Genomic DNA, 21,121 nt, shown 5'->3' with positions numbered 1-21,121 from the left:
CCTAAGGAATGAATGGGGGGAAGGGGGGAGGAGTGATCGGTGCCCCCACGTCAAACTACAACTTTATAATCCAAGACGCAGTTATTACTTATTTGTTACAATGTTACATTATTTTAGTATTCTTTTCCTCTCCTCCATTGTAACATTCTCAGAGCTTCAGGAGCAGTAAAGAGGGATGGATTTGGAGTCCTGGCTCGGTTCTACAGGTGTGATCTTAGGCAAGGTGCCTCAGTTTCCTTCATTGCAGAATGAAGATGGGTCAGTCAGCAAGACACGCCATGCTTGGCTCTTCGATGCAAAGAAAATGAAAGTTCATCTACAAGAGGAGGCGACATGTACACATGAGGATAGGTCCTGGACCTGTTTATTAGTAGGTACAGAGAAGTCTGGGATGAGGATCCTCCTTCTATCCAGGAAGGTGTCTGTCTGCCACTTAGTCTTAGAGAATTGCTTAGGGGCGCGGGGAGGTTAAGTCACTTGCCCAGGATCACACAAGCCAGTCCGGGTCAGAGGCTAGTCTTGCCGGGGGAAGTGGTGGGGAGGGGTGTTTCCCACTTCAAGTCGTTACATCAGCTGTCTCTCACAACGCACACAAGTATGCAACACAAATGTAAAATAAGGACAAAGTAATTTTTCAGGGAGGAACTAACAGCTGGGGAGCTAGGAAGAGGCTGCCTGCAGGAAGTGGTGGTGCTTAGGATGAGCTTTTATTCTAGGGGTGCTAAGAAGTGGAGGCACTGGGGGTGTTGGTGAATGTTTAACAACCAGCTTTGGGGGAGGGGGAATGTACACAGGACACACACATGTCACTTTAAGTATAGACCCATTAACAAAACAGTATATCAAGTCCTGATTTGTAGCGTTTGATCATTTTCGAGGTGAGAAAACTGAAAACTTTCACTGAAAATGGAGCGATCTCCCCCTTTCCCGGATCTGGTAGGAGTTGGCTCTTGCACGCCCCTAAAGGAGGTGAGCAAGGCGAGCGTCCTGGGCCTGGGGAAGGGGAGAGATGGCCAATGCAAAGCCCGGGAGACCGAGAGGGTGCGCAACAGCAAGCGGAATGACGTCAAAGTCCCTTTCCACCTCCAAACCCGCGCTCCCATCCAGGACTCTGCACTCTCTTCCTTCAGAGCCAACACGCCCCGCCCTCTCGCAGCTACAGCTACAGCGGGGGCGAAGACAACATCCCGCCACGCCGCCAGAGGGCAGGGTGCGCTCTTGGCGGCGTGGCCTCGCTGTGGGGGCGGCGCTCTAGGCCTCCGGCCTTGTTTCCCTCCACGTGGGGCCTCGGGATGGCGGCAGAAGAGAGTGTGAGCCGGGTCGGGAAGGGGGAGCAGCCCATGCGTGGGGGGACCCCAACACTGGGAACGGGGAGTGATAGGCAAGGCGGGGTCCCGCTAGAGAGATTCCTCTCCCCCATGTGGAGCGGCCCTCCTCGAGTGGCCGCGGCAGGACGAGGGGGTGCGTGGGGATATTCACGCGAGTGTCCCAAAAGTAGCTCCCCCCCCCACCCCTTACCGGAGAAGCTCTCACCGCCCCCTCCTCCCCTTGTGTCCGTGGCAGGACGAGGTGGTGCGTGGGGATGTGCAGCGGCTTCTGGTCCAGTTCCAAGACGAGGGCGGGCAGCTCTTGGGCTCGCCCTTCGACGTGCCCGTGGACATCACCCCGGACAAACTCCAGCTCGTCTGTAATGCGCTGTTGAATAAGGTAGGAAGTCCCCACGAGCCGAGTGGGTTAAGAGACTAGGACCCGGGCTGGGAGGCAGGAAGACCAGCCGGGACTAGCTGTGCATCCCTGGTCAATTACGCCTCAGTTTATTCCCCTGTCATCCCAGGCCCCTCAGATCCCACGGGCCCTAAATCCCGTGAACCTATGAAGTGTCTCCTGTTCGATCCCTGAGTTAACATGCATTTATTGGCATCTACTGTGTGGAAACGAAAACAAGCGTTTACTAAGCACTAATCAAATGCCGGGTATTGTGTCAGTGTGAACTTTAGAGCAGGGCATCTTAGCCAAGGGTCCATGAATTGGGTGGGTTTTTAAAATACTTTTTAAAATAAGAATTATTTCAGTATAATTGGTTTCTTTTGTAATCCTATGTATTTTATTTTATACGGTTAAAAATGTTATGCAGATAAGAGGGCCATGGGTCTTAGCAGATACAAAAAGGTTAAGAACCCTTGCACTGGAGAGACACAAAATGTACATGAGGTGATTCCTGACCTCGGGGAGCCTGCAGTCTAATCATTGTGGAAGGAGAAGGCTGCAGGAAGAGCCCTGAATTCCGTTTGTTTACTCCAGTGTGAGTGGGAGGGCTCTTTGAGACATGCCTCTTCAGAGGACCAGTAATGGAGCGCGCCTGCTGTCCATCTCCAGCTAGAGACTGGAAGGATGCAGGATGCAGAATGAGGCCAAGGCAGGGATTTCTGTTGCTCGGCTATGTATTTTGGTTACAAGGTTGAGGTTTTGTGGGGTTTTTTTGCATTTTTTCAAGAGATGAGGAGGAGAGGTGTCTGGAAGGGAGAGAAAATAATTGCTTGTTAATTGGAAAAAAAATTTTGTAAAAGACTATTTTTTTTAATTTTTCTGTTCCAGATTCTCTCTCTCCACCTCTTCTCCACCCATTGAGAAGACAAGAAATACCATAGCCATTATGCATATGATGTCATGCAAGATATATTTCTAGATTAACCATGTTCAAAGAGTGTCTCTTCATATTGTAGAGTTGTAGATTAGAGCTAGAAGGCACTGAAGGAACCATCTCAGTCCACCCCATAAGGACCCAGCCCAAGCTCCACCTTCTCCAGGGAGTCGTCCTGGAATCTTCCCCTTCACCCCTGCCACTAGTGCCTCACTCCCAAAACTGTCCCTTAATAGGGATAAGGTAGAAGCAATGGATGATGTTTCCTAAAGGGGCGTTTGAAGTGAGTCTTGAAGGAAACCAGGTATTCTAAAAGATAGAAGGGGGGGGGGCATTGCAGATGTGAGGGACGGCCTATGCAAAGGCATGGTGACTGGAGATGGAATGTTGTATATGAGAACTAAGAAGAAGGCCAGTTTGGCTGGACTGTAGAGTATACGAAAGGGGATAATTATCTCAGAAAGGGCAGTTGGGGTCAGGTTGCATGAAAACCTTTAAGTAACAAACAGGTTTATATTTGCTCATAGTGGCAATAATAGGGAGCTATTGAAATTCAGTGAAGTAGGAGGGGCGATTGTATGGAGGCTGAGTTGGAATAGGGAGAGACTCCAGGCACAGAGAATAGTTAGGAAGCGCCTGCAGTGGTCCAGGCTAGAGGTGATGAGGGCTGAGTGGGTAGAGAGAAGGGGAGAACCTTGAAAGAGGTAGAAATGCCCGGATTTAGCCTGACTGGCTCTGTGGGGTGAGAGAGAGTGTGGAGGAGTCAGAGCTGATGCAGAGGCTGAAATCCTGAGTGATTGGGGGGTGGTGATGCCCTTGACAGGAATAGGGGAAGTTTGGAAGAAGGACGGGTTTGTGTGGGAGGGGAAGATAATGAATTCTGCTTCGTCCATGTTGAGTTTGAGCTGCCTGTGGGTTGGGAAGTTCAAAATGTCTGGGAGAGAGTTGGTGGTCCAGGCCTGGAAGACAGGAGAGGGACTAAGGTCAGGTATTTAGATCTGGGAGTCAGTCCGTGGGAACAGATGAGGTCACCAAGTGAGAGAATTTGAAGAGAAAGAAAAGAGGGTCCAGGACAGAGCCCTGGAGGACACCCACAGTGGAGGGGCAGGGAGCAGTGAGACAGGTAGGACTCAGACCGAGAAGCTGGCTCCTAAATCATTTGTGATCGGCATCGGTGAAGGGAAGTCTGACGCTGGAAAGCTGCGCAGCCTTTCCTACTGGAATCGGGGTGCTACCCCCCACTCCTCTTCATGTTGTCTTGCTGGCAGTGAGGGCAGTAGCTGAGAGGGTGGGCCCAAGGAAGCCATTCCCTGAACTATGGGGTCACAGAATGATCGTCTGGTCCACTGGTTTCATTTTATTGTGGAGGGAACTAGGCCCAGCCTGACTCTCCTAGCTAGGATCAGTCCAGGGAGTCTTCATGAAAAGGAGGCCATCACTGGCTCTTTGGTAAGGGTTCATTTCATTCCTCTTCCTCTCCAGGAGGACCCCCTCCCCTTGGCCTTTTATGTCCATGACTCAGAGATCATCACTTCACTGGAAAAGACGCTTGAGTCCAAGTCTGTGGAGACTGAAAAAGTCCTTGACATCATTTACCAGCCTCAAGCTGTGTTCCGGGTCCGAGCCATCACCCGCTGTACCAGCTCCCTAGAGGGTCACACTGAGGCTGTCATCTCTGTGGCCTTCAGCCCCACTGGGAAGTAAGGAGGGAGCCAGACTTGGGGTGTTTGGTGGGAGATGTGAGCCTCTGAGTCTGGGGCTTGATGAAAGGGTGGGGTCCTCTGTCAGACAGCAGGGCATGTTTCCCAAAATCTGTCCTGATTGTCCTCATTCCCAGGGGAGGGAGAGGTGGCGTCCGAGCCACATTCTGAGGGGGTGCTTACCCCACTCTGGGAAAGGTATTTGTTTCTGATTACCCAGGGAGATAGATTACTGGTTGTTTTAACCCTTTAAAACAAAAAATGGAAATCCAAACAGATCCTGGCTGTTGGGGAATATCTAATGGGCCACATGCCCTTTGGGACCCAAGGAACTCCCTTGTATAAAGCTCAGGGGTGCCATTCTCTGATTCCCCCAGGTATCTGGCCAGCGGTTCCGGAGACACCACTGTTCGCTTCTGGGATCTCAATACAGAAACTCCCCACTTCACATCCAGGGGTCAGTATGGGGGCAGGTGAGCAGAGGGGACACACGGCTCTCAAAGACTCCCTCCAGAGTGGGGCAGAACAGCCTAACAGAGAGTGCCTTGGGGAGGGCTGGGCATTTAGGAGGTCTAGATTCAAACCCCATACCACCTTGTGAGACCTAGGCAGGATATCTCTTGTCCACAGTCATGACTGCATCCATCCTCAGGCCCGGCCTTCTCGCGAAAGAGAGATTGGATGGCAGGGAGGATGTAGCCCTATGCTCCTGTCCCTGCTCCTAGATGGATAACTCAAAGTTCACAGCCTGATTTATTGAGGGGTTGCGGGGGTGCATCTTCTGGTAGCAAGGGCTGCCTATTCCCTCCCCTTATGGCCTCCTCTCCCTGCCCCTTGCTCTCTCAGGTCACAGGCATTGGGTCCTCAGCATTGCCTGGTCTCCGGATGGCAAGAAACTGGCCTCAGGCTGTAAGAATGGTCAAGTGAGTGGCTACCCCAGTGACCATCCAGGGGATCTGGGCTCTCCTCCCCTAGGGAGCTGGAGAACTCTTAGAGTAATGTGTCTCCTCCAGAGGAGGGCCATATGGAGGATGTGTTTAGGTCATCTTCTTCCACCCTATCTTCAGAGATGCAATGAATCAGTGAATGAATGAAATGTTGATTGAGTGCTTGTCTGCACTAAGTACTGTGCTGAGCACTGGGGGTGGGCAGAAGGGGGGCAGGATACAGATACAAGTGCCAGACAGTCCCTGCCCTCAAGGAACCTACATTCTAAAAGCAGAAGATGGCACATGTTCTAGGAGGGTAGGGATGGGGCAAGGAAGGGCCTGTGATCTGGGAAGCCATGGGAATGGTCCAGGCAGATGACTGGCTAGCGTGGGAAGTGCACGTGGTCTGGGGTGACCTAGGCCCAGGCCGGCCATGGGAGATGGTGTTTGCCAGTGAGGACAGCTCAACCCCAAGGGGGCTTGAGACCCAAAGACCAGTGGATTCCGCTCCCTGGCTCTGATCCTGAGTGTGAGAAATGGACTGATTCAAGGTGGGAGGAGTGGAGAAGGGCAAGGCTGAGTTGGGGGTCGAGGGGACTCTAAGGCCTCCTTTCCCTCAGATTCTCCTGTGGGACCCAAACACGGGGAAGCAGTTGGGCAGGGCCCTTGCTGGACATAGCAAGTGGATCACAGGACTGAGCTGGGAGCCGTTGCACACGTGAGTGGAAGTGGATTCATGCTCACCAAAGAGGATTCATGGGGGTTGAGGAGGGCAGACCTGGGAGTCTCAGCCTTCAGCTGTCAGCTGCTTCATTCTCAAAGGCTCTCATGTGAATGTCTGGGGAGAGGGGCAAGGGGGTGAGCTGAGTAGAGGAGGCCTCACCATGCCATCCTGGGCTCTCCTGGCAGCTTTGCCTTTCCTGGAAGCCACCAAGGGGCTTAATCAGAGGAGAACCCTTTGGAGGACCTTGACTAAGCGAGGAATTGGGAGGGACTCTGGAGGGAAAGCCAGTGTAGTGCCAGCAGGAGGATCACATCTTTCTCCTGTTCAGGAACCCCGAGTGCCGCTACGTGGCCAGTAGCTCCAAGGATGGCAGCGTGCGGGTCTGGGACACAACTGTTGGCCGGTGCGACCGCATCCTCACTGGGCACACCCAGTCGGTTACCTGTATCAGATGGGGAGGGGACGGCCTTCTCTACTCAGCCTCCCAAGACCGAACCATCAAAGTGTGGCGGGCTCATGATGTAAGGAGTCATAAGACAAAAGGAGTTAGAGCTTGGGATGGAGGGGACCTGAGAGATGCTCTAGTCTCACCTTCTTCCATTTTACAGATGAAGAAACTGAGGCTCAATACTATCTTTTGTAGATAGTAAGCAACAGAGGGAGCATTTTAATCCAGGTGGTCTGACCTCAGAGTCTCTTTCTTTGCAGCGTGACTTTCCTGTATGTCTATTTGTTGCCTTCCCTATAATAGCTAGGGGGTACAGTGAATAGAGTTCTGGGCCCGTAGGCAGGAAGACTTATCTTCCTGAGTTCAAATCCAGCCTCAGACACTTCCTAGCTGTGTGACCCTGGGCAAGTCACTTCACCCTGTTTGCATCAGTTTCCTTATCTGTCAAATGAACTAGAGAAGGAAATGGCAAACCACTCCAAGTATCTCTGCCAAGAAAACCCCAAACGGGGTCACAAACTGTAACACACATGCACAGACACGCATGCACAGACACACGCACACTCAGACACGTCTGCACACACGCACCCTTTGCCACCTATTTTGTGTGTTTTCTGATTCTCCTCTCCCATTTCCCCGCTTTTCCAGGGGGTGCTCTGCAGGACACTACAGGGGCATGCTCACTGGGTGAACACCATGGCACTTAGTACTGACTACGTCCTTCGAACAGGTGCCTTTGAGCCGGCAGAGGCCTCAGTTAACCCCAAGGACGTCCAAGGCTCCTGTGAGTGAAATGGAAGGGCTGGGAAGAGAGTGAGGTTAAGAGCGGCCTCTGGGCTGTGTGTCTCCGATTGTTTTCTAACTTCTTCCTTTTCCTAACCTTTCTTCTTTTCTCTCCCATGATGGACACAGTGCAGGAGCTGAAGGAGAGAGCCCTGGGCCGTTACAACCAAATGAGGGTGAGTGTGTGGCCACTAAAGCAGCCTGACTCGATGGGTTATGCGGTCATTTAACTCCTCCAGGCCTCGGGAAGGCTTCTCTCCATCAGAGTGATCCTCCCTAGAACCCTGAGAATAAAGAACATAAAATGCTGGGATTTGAAGGGTCTTAGAGGAGTAAACTGAGGCTGAGAAGGGGGCTGGGAGTTAAACTCAAGTGTTCAGTTGGCCAGTGTAGGTAGGTGTTTAATCGATAGGAGTGTAAATTTAGCACAGGGAGGAGCGATAAAGACCAGCTCACTTATTCAACAGAAGAGGAAACCGATGCTGCAGAGGGGTTAGACCTGAGTTCAAAATGGGCCTCAGACACTTACTAATTGTATGATTCTAGGTGAGCCTACCTCAATTTTCTCATCTGTAAGGTGGGGTTAATAGCACCTACCTCCCAGAGGGTTTGTGAGGCCCAAATGAGCTACTAATTGTAAAGTTCTTAGCAAACCTTAAAAGAACTTTATAAAAGGGAGTTGTCACCCTTTAGTGACTTGCCCAGAATCACACAGCTAATGTGTGAGGCAGGATTCGCACTCAGGTCACCCTGACTCCCAAGCCCACTATACCGCTCAGCTGCCTCTCGATTTTAGAGCTGGAGGGGGCCTTATTGGCCATCGAGTCCCACCCCCCTCTTTTTCAGATGAGGAGACCAAAGCACAGAGAGGTGGTCACTTGGCCGGGGTAACGTGGCAGTTTGAACTCGGGTCTTCCTGCCTCCAGTCCCAGCCCTGTAACTTCTTTGACAGGCTGCGTAATTGACACTGTTTGATTGAACAAACACTTATAAAGTGCTTCCTGTGTACTGCTGCTAGATTCTGGGGTTCCAAAGACAGAAATAGGCTTCACCCTCTTTCCAAGGCCCCCAACAATCCCTTTGGCCGAAGCTTTGGGGACCTCTCCTTGGTCCTGGTCCTTCTTGACTCCTCTGCACCACCCAGTGGAGCATCTGGGCATAGCGCGTGTTGTGTTCTGTTGCCGTTGGTAACGAGTCTCCTCCTCTGAGAATCAGACCCTGCTCCTCTCTCTGCCTCCTGAGCAGTGGTGGCTGGGTGTGATTGTGTGTGTTCTCATCCCCACAGGGCCTGGGCCCAGAGAGATTGGTCTCGGGCTCCGATGACTTCACGCTGTTCCTGTGGTCCCCGTCAGAGGACAAGAAGCCCCTGCAGCGGATGCTGGGGCACCAGGCCCTCATCAATCAGGTGCTCTTCTCCCCTGACGCTCGCATCATCGCTAGTGCCTCCTTCGACAAGTCTATCAAGTTGTGGGAAGGCAAGACCGGCAAGTGAGTCTGCTGGGGGAGGAGGGAAGTGGGGAGAGGTGGAGATTTGGGGCTGCGGGATGGCCCTCCGGGGAGGGTGTCCTCTAACTTTAGTCCACCCCACTCAGAGTATGGGCATCAGCCATCCCTTCACATACTAACCTCAGTTCCCTCGTCTGTAAAATACAGGGGTTTTCTCCATGGCCTCTAAGGTCCTTCCTCTCCAGATCTCTCGTCTTTTAAGAGGGGTCGTATGTGTCCCTTAGGACATGGAAAACAGATAGTAGGCACCAAGAAGCAAGTCTGAATTAGAAGAGTAGTATGCTAAAATTTGACGAGCTATAGGGAGGGAAACCGATGAGTCAACAAGCATTTATTAGTCACCTACCGTGTGCCAAGCCCCGAGCAAATAAAGGTAAAAATTAAACCTTTAGTCCATTCCACTAAAGCAGGCTATAAAGTGCTCAGGCTAGGACCGGGTGAATGGGGCTTTGCCCCTAGCATGTGCCGGCATTACCATCCTCCTCTCCCTCCTGAGCCACATCTCTACTGGGATCCTCTCTGCTTACCCCCTCCTTATTCTTCCCAGGACTGTAACTGAAAAATCACAGGATGAAAGATTTAGAAGTAGAAAGGACCTTGGAGTTCATCTACTCTAATCCCCCTCCTTCATTGTGCAAATGAAGAAATTGAGTCCCAAGTGTGAGGGGTAGGATTTGAACCCAGATCCTTGGACTCCAAGATCTGTGCTCTTTCACTGTTAACCCTGATGTCTCCCACTGACCTTGAAACAGTGTCCTGGAGACTCATAAGGGAAGGTATCGTGGAGAAGGTTAATTTCAGGGCATAAGAAGGAGAGAAGAGAGGATTCCAGATAGAAGAAAATGGCTTTTGGAGAGGAGAGAAAAAATGAGTTACAGGTTAAAGCTTTGATGAGTAGCAAAAGAAAGAAATTAGAAGACTATGGCAGAGGGTCTTAAAAGATGGGTAGGAAATCCCAGTAGGCTCTTGAGCAAAAGAGGGACCACCATTCTGGGCCTCTGCCCCAGGTATCTGGCCTCCCTCCGAGGCCACGTGGCAGCTGTGTACCAGATCGCCTGGTCTGCAGACAGCCGGCTCCTGGTGAGTGGAAGCAGCGACAGTACCCTCAAGGTGTGGGACGTGAAGACACGAAAGCTAGCTGTGGACCTCCCTGGTCATGCTGATGAGGTAACCTCACCCTATGATCTGAAGGGAGGAAAGGAGGGAGGGCAGGGCAAGGATGTGGGCTGCTGCTGCCTCACTTGGCTTGGCTTTGACTTAAAGTGTCTTCCTCTGGGTTCAGGTGTTTGCTGTAGACTGGAGTCCGGACGGCCAGCGGGTAGCAAGTGGTGGGAAGGACAAATGTCTCCGAATGTGAGTCTGGGGATTGACTTAGCCCAAGGACTCTGAGGGATCAGCCAGCTCTTCAAGGCTGGGCTGTGGCTACCCACTCTTTCCTTCCATGTGCCCCCTGGGCAGGTTCAGGGCCTTTCCCACCAAAATTCTAGGTTCCTTTTAAAGTACTTAGATCAACCCTTGGGTCCCTCAGCTCTCAGCTTCTGAGTCCTGGAGCACCGATGTGAGATTTCTCAAATGGCAGCTGGAGGATTGGGGTAGACAGACAGGAACAGGGGGTGGCACAGTGTGGCACAGTTCCAGGCCTTCCTCAGGCACTTCCTAGCTGGGTGACCCTAGGCCAAGGCACTTAACTTCTCTGTGTCTCAGTTTCCTCATCTGTAAAATGGGGGATGTTGTCCTGGATGGCCCCTCCTAAGGTCCCTCCTAGATCTAAATTTAATGATCCTTTGATTGGGAGAGGGGAATGACAGAGGTTGACCTGGGTGCTCTCCTGCAGGAGTGTCACCCCCACCCTGCATCATTGAGCCTTGTTGGTGCTAGAGAGGGGAGTTGGAGCAGTGTCAAGTCATTGCCGCTGGGAGCCTGAGACACCCAGGCTCTCATCCTGGGGGTCGGGTACAGGAGGCACAGCCATAGCTGGGTCGTCAAGGTCCCTTCTCGGGCCTTTTGGAATGAAGAACCTTTTTTGGCTGAGAACTCTGTCCTGATGCTTTCTTTTGTCCACAGATGGAGGAGGTGAGATCCAAGGAGCCTTTCCACCCCTTCCCCTCTCATACCCTAAATCCAATTCCATCTGTACCACCACTAGCCATCTTGGGGCTGCAGGCAGGCTGGCTTGTCAGGAGGTGGGACAGGTATTCTACAGTCAGCCATGGCCCTAGGACCGAAAAGTGGTTAATGCGACTCTCAGAGATGTCTGATGCAGCTGGAGACAGACACGGCAAGGTGTGTGACAAGAGTCAGTGACCTTGGACCCTGAGCTGGCGCCTAGAGGAGACCAGGGGGCAGGCCTCCACACCTGCAGCTTTTTATTCCCTTCTAAATGTCGACTTCCTACAGAGTAGGATGCCTCTGTTTTTGCCAAATAAATAAGTTATTTTTCTGTGGTTTATTGTCATCGAATCCTGGGGGTATGGCAAAATCCTCTGACTGTTCCCTTGTCAAGCCCCGTCCCTCCCTTTGGGAAAGGGTACAGCAAAAAAGTCTGACAGAAAATTCCACCCTTGAAATCTTCCAGCCTTGACTTCCTTTCCTGAGCCTGGTGGCCTCTCTTTTCACCCTCTTTCCCTCGTTCTTTGTCCTGGCCCAACCAGCCTTTCTGCTCCCTCTCACATCTGATATTCCATCTCTGTACTTTTGCCCAAGCTGTGCCTGATACTTGGCATGCCCTCCTTTCTCACTTGTGCATTTCAGAATCCCCAGTTTCTTTCAGCTCAGATGCCCCCTCTTAGGGTCTTAGATCCTAGATTTAGGGCTGAGAAGAGACACCATTCTGGTTCCACCCTTTCATTTTACTATTGAAGAAACTAACACACAAATAGGTTAATGATAATGGTAATAATCTAGCATCTGTATAATAATTGAAGGTTTGCAAAAGTGTTTCCTAAGTCCCTTCCTGATCACTGTCCACCCCCACCCTCCTACACAAAGTGTTGTTTTTGAAAAAAAAAAAGTACTTTGTGTCTAGTTGAAAGTGTGTGGTTTGTCTCCCTAAATAGAATATAAGCTCCATAAGGGCAGGAAAGGTTTAATTTTTGTCTTTTAACTTCTCAGGGCTTGTCATATAGTAGGTGATTAATAAATGCTTGTTGACTGATTAACCTCCCTACATCTCCCTTCCCCAGTGCATCTCTTCTCCCACAGGAAAGGAAATAAAAGCCCACCAAAGTTTTCAAAGCACAGACAGAAACCAAAAGGAACTTGTAGTGTTTCATTTGACCTAATACCACCCTCATAAGAGTCTGGGGCAGGATTTGAACTCAGATCTTTTTGACTCCACTCCTCCAGTGGGCCACCTGGAGGGGTTGGACACCAGATGGCCTCCCAGGTCTCTGATAATCGTCTCACTGAGTGGTGATGATGCTTCAGTGAGATCAGGCATATAAAATGCTTTGCAGACTTTAAGATGCCTTTTTATCAGTGTTGCTGCTACCATCGCTAAGGACTCTAAGCCAGGGGAAATATACCCAAGTTCCTTTTCCAGATGTCCTTGTGCCCTTGGTAAGGAAGTCCAGGGGACCACTCTCAGATCCGTTGGTCGAATTCCAAAGTCACCCTTGTGTGAGCTGCCTTGGGACTCTGTGGTCTAAAACTCTCTTCTTGTCAGTTGCCCTTTCTACTTTTCTGTGATCAACTATTAAATCTTAAAAACTGCATGAAGACTTGGGGGGAGAGAGAGAGGCCATGTGGCCTCTGATAAAAGGAAGCTCCTTGTGAGTAGGGATTATATCTTTTTTTTTTATTTGCATCTCCAGGACCTCTTAGTACAGCTTCCCCAGAACATAATACTCGATGCATAAATGCTTTTTTAAAAAATTGATGGATGGACTTAACTCATTGGAGGGAAGTCTAGAATCGGTGTGTGTCTTGAGCTGGGTGTTCTCACTGCCTGGCGCATTAAAGTCCAGAGAGAGCACAGGTGGGGCTGACGTCAGAAAACGAGTCTGAATACCTGGCCTGGCTGCCACCTCCTCCCCAAGTAACCTGCAGCAAGTCACTGGGGGACCAGGCTTCCCTCATCTGTAAAATGAGATTCTTTGCCAACCCTAAGTCTCTGCTGGTGATCCTCAGTTCCATAACCTCTAGGTATCAGTCCAAACAGGGGAATGGACTAAGATGACCTTTCTAAGGTCCCTTTCCAGTTCTGTCTCTGGTGACAACCCTAAGTCATGTAGCCTCTGGGCCTGAGTTTCCTTATCAGTAAATTTAGAGGATCGGACTAAGATGACATTTCTAAGGTCCTGTAAATCTGTTTGTGACCCTAAGTCCCGTAACCTTTGGGCCGTTGTTAGAATCTGAGCCTCAGGTTCTTTGTAAAATCAGGCTGTTGATGCCAGCTCTAGCTTTTGCATCTAGATCTCTATTTCCCTCCCCTCAATGAGCCCTTTTCATTTTGCAGGTGAAAAGGACAGGGCACAGAGAAATTAAACTTGTCCAAAGTCACATCAGTAGGAAGAACCCAGATTTAAAAATCCTAGAGATTAAGGAGGATGGTGATGATGACGATAATCTAAAATTTTGCAAAAGTTCTCTACGCGAGTTAATTCATTAGATCTTCATGATAACCCTGTGTGGTAGGTGCTCTTATTACCCCCTTTTACAGGTGAGGAAACTGAGGCAAACAGGTTAAGTAACCTGTCCCCAAGGTCACACAGCTAATAAGTAGAAGAGCCAGAATCTGAACCCAGCTCTTCTGACTCTACATACATTCCTTACTCTTTCTAATTCCTCTCTGATTCTGGGATGTCCCCTTCATGTCAAGTCAAGCACCCTGAGAGCCCCAGAGGTGTTTATAGTTCTTTAATGAGGACATGCTGTGAGCCCAGCTCTGAGGGGGAAGGAAGGAGCCTGCCAGAAGTTATGGTCAGTGGCTCGGCCTGGCTGCTGGCCAGCTTGAGGCTGCCTGTGTCCAGATAAGCAGGGGTCCCAGCTGAACCAACTCCCCCACCAGGCGCCCGAGAGGCAGGGAAGCGGGGGCAGTCCAGGGCCTTGGGCCAGCAGAAGTGGGAGGCTCATCAGTGCTATGCTCCATGTTGGTGCTAGATGTGGCTCCTGAGGGACCCTGAGCAGGGGCTGAATAAATATGTGAATGGCCGGGGCTGGGGGCCCCCTCTTAGTGAGGAAAAATGAACTCCAGGTCCTCCAGTCTCCTCAACTCTTTGATCCCAACATATACTGTTTTCCTCTGAGGTTCTCGACGAAGCACAGTGATTTTGATGGGGATCTCCTCGGGGAAGCCATTCACATCAGCGGCCACTGTGGAAAACTGAGTGAGAGAGAAAAAGAAATCGATGCTCATTTCCCTCCCTTTCGAGTTTATTTTCCTAGGACTTCACACCCTAATTCCATTGCTGTGCCTCCTGTCTCCAATGTGCCCCCCTCAAGTTTCCAACTTCTTCCCTGGCCCCTATATCCTATCCCCCCCCCCACCGTTTTCCTCCCTCAACATTTCCTCCTTCCATGCCCCAACAATCGGTTATTCAATAAAATGCTTATTAAATGCCTACTACGTGCCAGGCAAAGACAAAAAAATGAAACAGTTCCTGTCCTCAGCGCTCTATGAGGGGAAACTTGTGTGTGCTCTTTGGGGGGTGGGGGGAGGGATCGGTTTATTCCTAGGCTTATCAGTGCCTAGCACATGATTCTTCTTGTTAAGTCTTTTCAGTCGTTTCTGACTCTGTGAACCCATTTGGAGTTTTCTTGGCAGAGATACTGGATGGTTTGCCATTTCCTTCTCCAGCTCATTTGACAGATGAGGAAACTGAGGCAAACAGGGTAAAGTGACTTGTCCAGGGTCACATAGCTAGTAAGTGTTTGAGATCTGATTAGAACTCAGGAAGGATGAGTCTTCCTGACTCCAGGCCCGGTGCTCTATCCACCGCCTGCCACCTAACCTGGCACTTAGTAGGTATTTAGTAAGTGCTTGTTGACTGGAGTTTCCCAGTATCTGCACAAATAGCCAAGCATTGGTTCTCAATTATCGGTGCTAGCTAAGGGGTGTGTGGTCTGTGAGAGTGTGTGTGTGTGTGCTCACATGTGCGTGTACACAGTGGTTGTGTAGCATCTGCATAATTGTGGATCCATAGATCTGATGGGATGATAGATTTTTGAAAACTAAAAGGGACCTTTAGCACCAATCTCCTCATTTCATGAAGGAGGAAGCTGAAGAAGAGAGAGCTTAAGTGAACCTGCCTGAAGTTACAAAGACAGGAGCGAGCAGAGCCCAAAGCTAAACCTGGGTCTTGAGGTTCCAAATCCCATACTCTTTACCTGGTTTCAAGTAATAGTAAAAATTAAAAATGGAAGATTTTGTATGGAATTGGGGGCAGTTAGGTGGCACAGCTGACATTGGGGCTTGGAGTTCAAATCTGACCTCAGACACTTACTGTGTGACTGAGAAAGTCACTTAACTGCTGTCTGCCTCCGTTTCCTCATCTGTAAAATGGGAAAATAATACATTACCTTCTTCTCAGAGTAATTGTGAAGATGAAATGAGATATTTGTAAAATGGTTTTGCAAACTTCAAAGGGCTATGTGTAAATCTATTATTCCAGATTGGAGATGGCCATGAAGTGAGGTTCTGTCTATGTGTCTATGTCTGTTTCTCTCCCTCCCTGCAGTTGGAGCTGATTGTGCCTCCCTGCTCCCTTCCACTCTCCCCCCTCCTCTCAGGGGACAACGGGCCTGGGCTCACTTTATAGGGCTTGCACCATTTCCCTGGGCCTGCTGGGTTGGCAGCACGGACGCTGATGTAATACTTGGTGTTTGGCTTCAGTTCCATGAGCTTGACGGTCGTGCCTATGATCTGGTTGAAGATCCAGGGGGGGAGTTTTTCCTTGGGCAGCTCATTCTTCACTCTCTCTCTCCTTAGCTCCATCTCCTGCAGGAGAACCTGGTAGAAACTCACCCGCTGCTTGCCCTGGCTCCTGTTCCAGGAGATCTGGGAGAAGAGAGAACCCACAAGGGCTTTCTTTGTACCCGGCCCATTCACAGCACCTGACATGCGAGCTGAGGAAGTGCTTATGAAATGCTTGTTGACGAGGCTCCACGGGGGACAAAAACAATGGAATCATAGGGTTCTAGAGCTAGAAGGAACCTCAAAGGCCATCTATAGTCTCACCTCCTCAAGTTACAGGTGAGGAAAGTGACATTGTCTAAGGGAGTGAAATGATCTATGAGATCCTACCTCTCAGGAGCTAGAAGAGGCCACAAAGGCCATCTAGCCCAGCCTCTTCATGTTAAAGATGAGAAGAGGCAGTGGATAGAGTGCTGGCCCTAGAGTCAAGAGGACCTGAGTTCAAATCTGGCCTCAGACACTTACTAGCTGTGTGACTCTGGGCAAGTCACTTAAGCTGGATTGCCTCCCCCCAAAATAAACAAACAAATGAAAAAATAAAGGTGAGGAAACCCAGAGGAGGTCAAATGACTTGCCTATAGTCACACAGTAGACATCCGAGGCAAGCTTTGAACTCATATCCTCTAACTCCAGAGCCAGGAATCTTTCCAGTTTGAGTCTATGACTCTTGGTATGTAATGAGTTACAAGGCTCATTGTACCCTTGAACTTGACTTCAAAAGATCAAAGATCTAGAACTGAATGCAAAACTCTGAGGTCAATTAATTCAACCTATTCTTATTAATTTTACCAGTGGGGGAACTGAGGCCCAGAAAGGTTTCATGACTTTGCTCAAGGTCACACAGGCAGGGAAGCAGCAGAGCTGGGATTTGAAGTGTGGGTCTTCAGATCCCAAATGCACTTCTCTTTCCCACTGTAGCAGCTCCTCTTTGGGGCCTATCGCTGAGGCTCCAATTCTGAGGATGTTATTAAAAGGAAAATTAGGACCATTATAACGCTGCACAAAACTATTCAAACATAATTGTTTTATTTGTAAGAGCAAAAAACTGGAGGGGAAGAAAGAAAGCTAGAATACCAATAACATCAGAGAACAGCTCTATAACCTGGGGTATGTGTTAATATAATGGAACCCTGTGGAGCTATGGAAAAATGACAATATGGAGAATATCAAGAGACACGGGAAGGATCATCCAAGAGTGACGCCAGGCGGACAATCGGACCAGCGTTGCATGGACTGTGGCAAACAATAGGAGACAGAAAGAGATACCGAGAAGGCAAGGAAACTTCACAAGCAAGAAGACGCAGAGCCATTTGCAAGGAGGGAGCCTAGAGCTACTCAATTATTATGATTATTTTGTTCAAATTTGCATTAATATTTTTCCCAAGTAAAATGTAAGTTCAGATTTCAGGGTGTTTATTTGAGGTCCAACTCCACATTTGGCTTATTTTCTTTAGAGTGTTACTAAATTTTCAATAATAATTTATTTATAAGAATTTTTAAAAGATTAATCCCCATCCAGTCCAAGTTGCACCCTGACTCCATCCATATCTCTTCCATTCTGGTGTATGTAGCACTTGTACTTCAATCATTCATTCATTCCCCTACTCATTCATTCATATTTGTTCATTTGCCGCCAAGTCAATGAGAAATCTTTTTCCCTGTTTATTTAAATTGGGAACCAAAAGGTCTCCAAGTCCTCCCTATCTCATTCACTCATTTACTCACTTACTTATCCTTTCACTTATTCATTCATTCACTCATTTCATTCATTCACTCATTTCATTCATTCACATTCACTCATTTCCTTCATTCACAGTCACTCATTTCCTTCATTCACTCATTCATTCTCATTCTTTCACTTTCATTTCATTCATTCAGTTATTCATTCATTCTTTCTCTTGTTCATTCACTCATTCACTCGTTATATCATTTATTCATTCACTGATTCATTCTCACTCATTCTTTCACTTATTCATTCATCCTTCCTTCATGGATGTTTGAGTTTTTTCCCTCCCCGTCCCCATTCAGGCAGCATCACCCACCACAGCTGTGGAGTCACTGACAGTATGCTCGCAGATGAAGGGGGCTTCAGGCACGTCCACAACCACAGAAGACTCTGAGGAAGTTGAGGTAGTGTCTGCATCCATCTCAGGGTTGTCTAGATCCAGGGGGATAAAGCTCGACACCCGGGGCTTGGAATGGCTGGAACAGATGGACTGGTCTCCCATCTCATTGCCCTTGGTCAAGGAGGCCAAGCTGAGCTTCGTCAGCTGTCTTTCCAGCAATTCTGAGAAAATATTGCTGCTGGACTGGCTCAGGGAAAATTGGAATGGGTTCAGCATGCTGGTGGGAACGGGGGAGGTGCTGGTGTCTTCGGAACTAGACTCTTCAAACTCGAAAGGCTTACTGGGGAGAACAAGAAGAAGAAAGCATACTGGAAAATGTGACAGTTGGGACCACCCTGGTCCATCCCATGGTTGACCCATAGAGATCACTCCAGGGTTGCATTCATTAATTGCTCAAATCCACTCACATGAGATATTTGTAAAGTGCTTAACAGCGCTTGGTAGGTGCTATATAAATGCTTATTCCTTTCCTCCTTTCCCCCCTCCCTTCCCTGCCACAGGGTGCTAAATTTAATTCAATTCTGCAAGCATTTACCAATTGCCTACCAAGTTCCAGATACTATATAGTAACTAGGCGCTGTAAATACAGAGAAAAAACCAACATATATAGTCTTTAAGTGGGTTTACATTTCAAGACCTATCTGTAAATAGATAAGTTGGAGCCAGATTGCAAAGGGCTTTAAATGCCAAACTACTTTATCTTAGAGGCAATAGGAAGCTACTGAAGCTTCTTGAAAAGGAGTAGTGATGAGGTCAGAGCTATGCTTTATTATGCTTTAGTATTATCAAGGATCTAGAATGGTGGGATACACCAAGCAAGACATCCAGGAGGTGCCATTGGACTGAAGTAGTTGGAGGAAACCATGGTCTGCGTTTCTCATTTTGTGTTCTATGATAATAGAATCCATTTTTCTCCTCTCCTCTTAGCTATAAGGCTTTTTGTAGAGTTTGGGGATAGATTTATTGGGGGGTGGGGGAAATCTGTCCTTCCAAGAGCAACTGACACTAAAAGGGAGATGAGACCAGCTAGATGGAAGAAGATAAGACTAGAGTTTGGGGTAGATTTATGGCAGGGCGGGGGGTGGCAGCACAGGAACTCTGTCCTTCCAAGAGCAGCTGACACTAGAAGGGAGATGAAATCAGGAAGAAGATAAAATAAGACTAAGTGGTGGTGGAAAGTAGGGGGATGTTCAGGAAAGTGTATCAACTCAACCTCATTTGAAAACAAACATTTCTTGCTTGTTGTCCCCCAAATCCAGGGAACTGGTTGTTCCTGGGTCAAAGAAATTGTTCTCTTCTCTAAAGGCTGCCCCATCCATTCCTAAGCCTTGTTCTTATATAAAGAAGGAAAAAGGAGGGAAGGTACTGGTCCTTACATCTCTTCTGAGTCTCCCTCCTCAACAAGGGTGGGCTTGGTGCATCTGGGGGAGACAGCAAACCTCTGGACAGAGAACCTCCGATCCACTGGCCTATGAATGGGGAATGACTTCTTAAATTGGCTGAATGGAATCTTCCTGTTGGAAAAGTCTTGGTCCGAATCCTCCTCATCCTCCTCTTCCACTCTCCAGAGCATTCTGGATGCCATGTGTCTTCGCAAAGTCAGACCAAGAGGCACAGTAACCAAGCAGGCTGGAAGCAGACACGAACTGTCAGTGGAGCCTCTGCAGACCTTGATTTTGGGGGGCAACTAGGGGGTGATGTCACCATGATACTAAACTGTAACAATTAGGTTTCTCCTGCTCCCTGATTGGTGGCTACTGTCATGATGTCACTGTAGAGAGCCAGGACCAGGGATAGATGGAAGGGAGAGAAATCAGAGGACCTGGGGATGAGAGTGGGGATAAACATGGATGGGTGGGGATCTTGGGGGTGGGGTAGTTGCATGTTTAAAATAGAGAAACTCTGGACTTTCTCTAAAATCTATGGATTTTCCTCACGCACATACACTTTTTGGGGGGAACGGGGAGACGTGTTGATGATATAGGGGAAGAAGTTCTGACCTAGGAATCAGAGGACCTGACTTTTAATCTTTATTGTCACTAGCTGTGGGATCTTAGGCAAGTCACTTCTCTCTGGGCCTCAGTTTCACCATCATCATCATCACCCACGTTATCATAGCTAACATCTATATAGGGCTTATCATGTGCCAGGCACTGTGCTAAGCACTTTCCAATTATTTCATTTGATCTTCACAACAACCCTGGGAGGTAGGTGCTCTTAATCCTATCTGATGGGTGAGGAAACTGAGGCAAACAAGATTAAATGACTTGCCCAGAGTCACATAGCTAGGAAGTATCCTTGACTGAATTTGAACTCAGGTCTTTCTGACTCCAGGCTCAGTGCCCATCCACTGCTCCACCTAGCTGCCCCTTCTCATGTCTCCAGTGAGATTAGGGGTCCTTAACCTGGGGGTCCATGAACTTGTTTTTAACAATATTTTGGGGTAACTATTTCAATAGAATTGGTTTACCTTGTAATCCAATGTATTTTAGTTTATGTATTTAAAACATGATTCCTAGAAGGGGTCTGTAGGTTTCACCAAGCTGTGCCCAAGGAGTCCAAGACACAACAAAAGCTAAAAGTCTCTGGATTAGAAGATCGCTAAGGTACACAGAGTCAGACATTCAATAAATGTTCACGACCACCACCTATATGCGGAACCCACTCTGGCTTTTCTCTGGAGATCTCAAAGCAATTTATAGAGCTATTCTGGTGGGGTGGGGATAGACGTCCTGATTTTACAGAGATGGATGGCGAAGCTTGGCAAGGATCAAACCCCTCTCTGTCAGAATAAGGGAACAGAACCTGCCAGTCTCTCACATCCTGGAACCCTGAGGTGGGAGGAATCCATAGCAAACCTTTTATTTCTTGTGATGATAAGAGAGAGAAGCTGGGTGGCAGAAAAAAATCCTCAGATAATCCACAAGGGCTCTGAAGGCTAGTAACCAGGCTTCAATCATTGGTTCATTCTGTCAGAGGTATATGTGGAGGCAGATGATCTGGCTTGGTTCCGGTGCTTGCTGACCCCGCTAGTCACTTGTGTGACCTTAGGCACTGAAATCCCTCCCATTCTCCCTTGTCCATAAAATGAGGGGCTCAGACTATGCCAGTAGTTCTAAGGTTGGATGCCAAATTTCCCTGGGTGTGCTGTAGTGTCCCACCGCCCAGTTCCTCAATGCCAGGGAACATCTACTAGATGTGGGTGGCAATTCAGCCCCCGAAGGGGCTCCTCGAGCATGAGAAGTTATAATGATGTGCCCCGCTGGGGTCACAGGACTCAATGTGTCTTCTTAACTTTTGTTGAATCTCCTTTCTCCTTGCCTCAACTTTTCCAGATGTGACAAAACTGGA

General features: G+C 48.8%; 2 protein-coding genes across 3 annotated transcripts; one reads left to right on the top strand and one right to left on the bottom strand.

Annotated features, from left to right (window-relative positions):
• Positions 1 to 1,286: 1,286 nt before the first annotated feature.
• On the top strand, positions 1,287 to 11,157 carry NLE1 (notchless homolog 1). Of its 2 annotated transcripts, XM_036767554.1 has the most exons (13): positions 1,287 to 1,310; positions 1,564 to 1,707; positions 4,124 to 4,341; positions 4,719 to 4,798; positions 5,188 to 5,264; positions 5,891 to 5,988; positions 6,323 to 6,515; positions 7,091 to 7,226; positions 7,355 to 7,401; positions 8,511 to 8,713; positions 9,739 to 9,898; positions 10,014 to 10,084; positions 10,796 to 11,157. In XM_036767554.1, exons 1-13 carry the CDS (start codon positions 1,293 to 1,295, stop codon positions 10,806 to 10,808), a joined length of 1,458 nt encoding a protein of 485 aa, XP_036623449.1. In that variant the 5' UTR covers positions 1,287 to 1,292; the 3' UTR covers positions 10,809 to 11,157. The 2 variants fall into 2 exon arrangements, with proteins under 2 accessions (XP_036623449.1, XP_036623448.1); XM_036767553.1 differs by lacking the exons at positions 1,287 to 1,310; positions 1,564 to 1,707; positions 4,124 to 4,341 and having other exon boundaries at positions 4,729 to 4,814.
• A 2,744-nt stretch (positions 11,158 to 13,901) lies between these two features.
• FNDC8 (fibronectin type III domain containing 8) lies at positions 13,902 to 19,355 on the bottom strand. Its single transcript, XM_036769402.1, has 4 exons — positions 19,147 to 19,355; positions 17,687 to 18,050; positions 15,483 to 15,728; positions 13,902 to 14,054 (listed from the first exon to the last, which is right to left on the bottom strand). Exons 1-4 carry the CDS (start codon positions 19,353 to 19,355, stop codon positions 13,902 to 13,904), a joined length of 972 nt encoding a protein of 323 aa, XP_036625297.1.
• Between the last annotated feature and the right edge of the window lie 1,766 nt (positions 19,356 to 21,121).

Source organism: Trichosurus vulpecula, chromosome 7, assembly GCF_011100635.1.
Source record: "Trichosurus vulpecula isolate mTriVul1 chromosome 7, mTriVul1.pri, whole genome shotgun sequence".
NCBI lineage: Eukaryota > Metazoa > Chordata > Mammalia > Diprotodontia > Phalangeridae > Trichosurus > Trichosurus vulpecula.
Note: the sequence above shows the minus strand (reverse complement) of the source record. Positions and strands in the feature narration are given on the sequence as shown.

Bases quoted from the DNA above. Each gene is read 5' to 3' on its own strand.
- NLE1 (XM_036767554.1), top strand. The intron at 1,708-4,123 runs GTAGGAAGTCCC...CTTCCTCTCCAG, and splicing joins GTAATGCGCTGTTGAATAAG to GAGGACCCCCTCCCCTTGGC. The intron at 5,989-6,322 runs GTGAGTGGAAGT...TCTCCTGTTCAG, and splicing joins AGCTGGGAGCCGTTGCACAC to GAACCCCGAGTGCCGCTACG.
- FNDC8 (XM_036769402.1), bottom strand. From the start codon at position 19,355: ATGGCATCCAGAATGCTCTGGAGAGTGGAAGAGGAGGATGAGGAGGAT. The intron at 15,729-17,686 runs GTGGGTGATGCT...CTCTTCTCCCAG, and splicing joins TCAGTGACTCCACAGCTGTG to ATCTCCTGGAACAGGAGCCA. The intron at 14,055-15,482 runs GTGAGCCCAGGC...TCTCTCACTCAG, and splicing joins AATGGTGCAAGCCCTATAAA to TTTTCCACAGTGGCCGCTGA.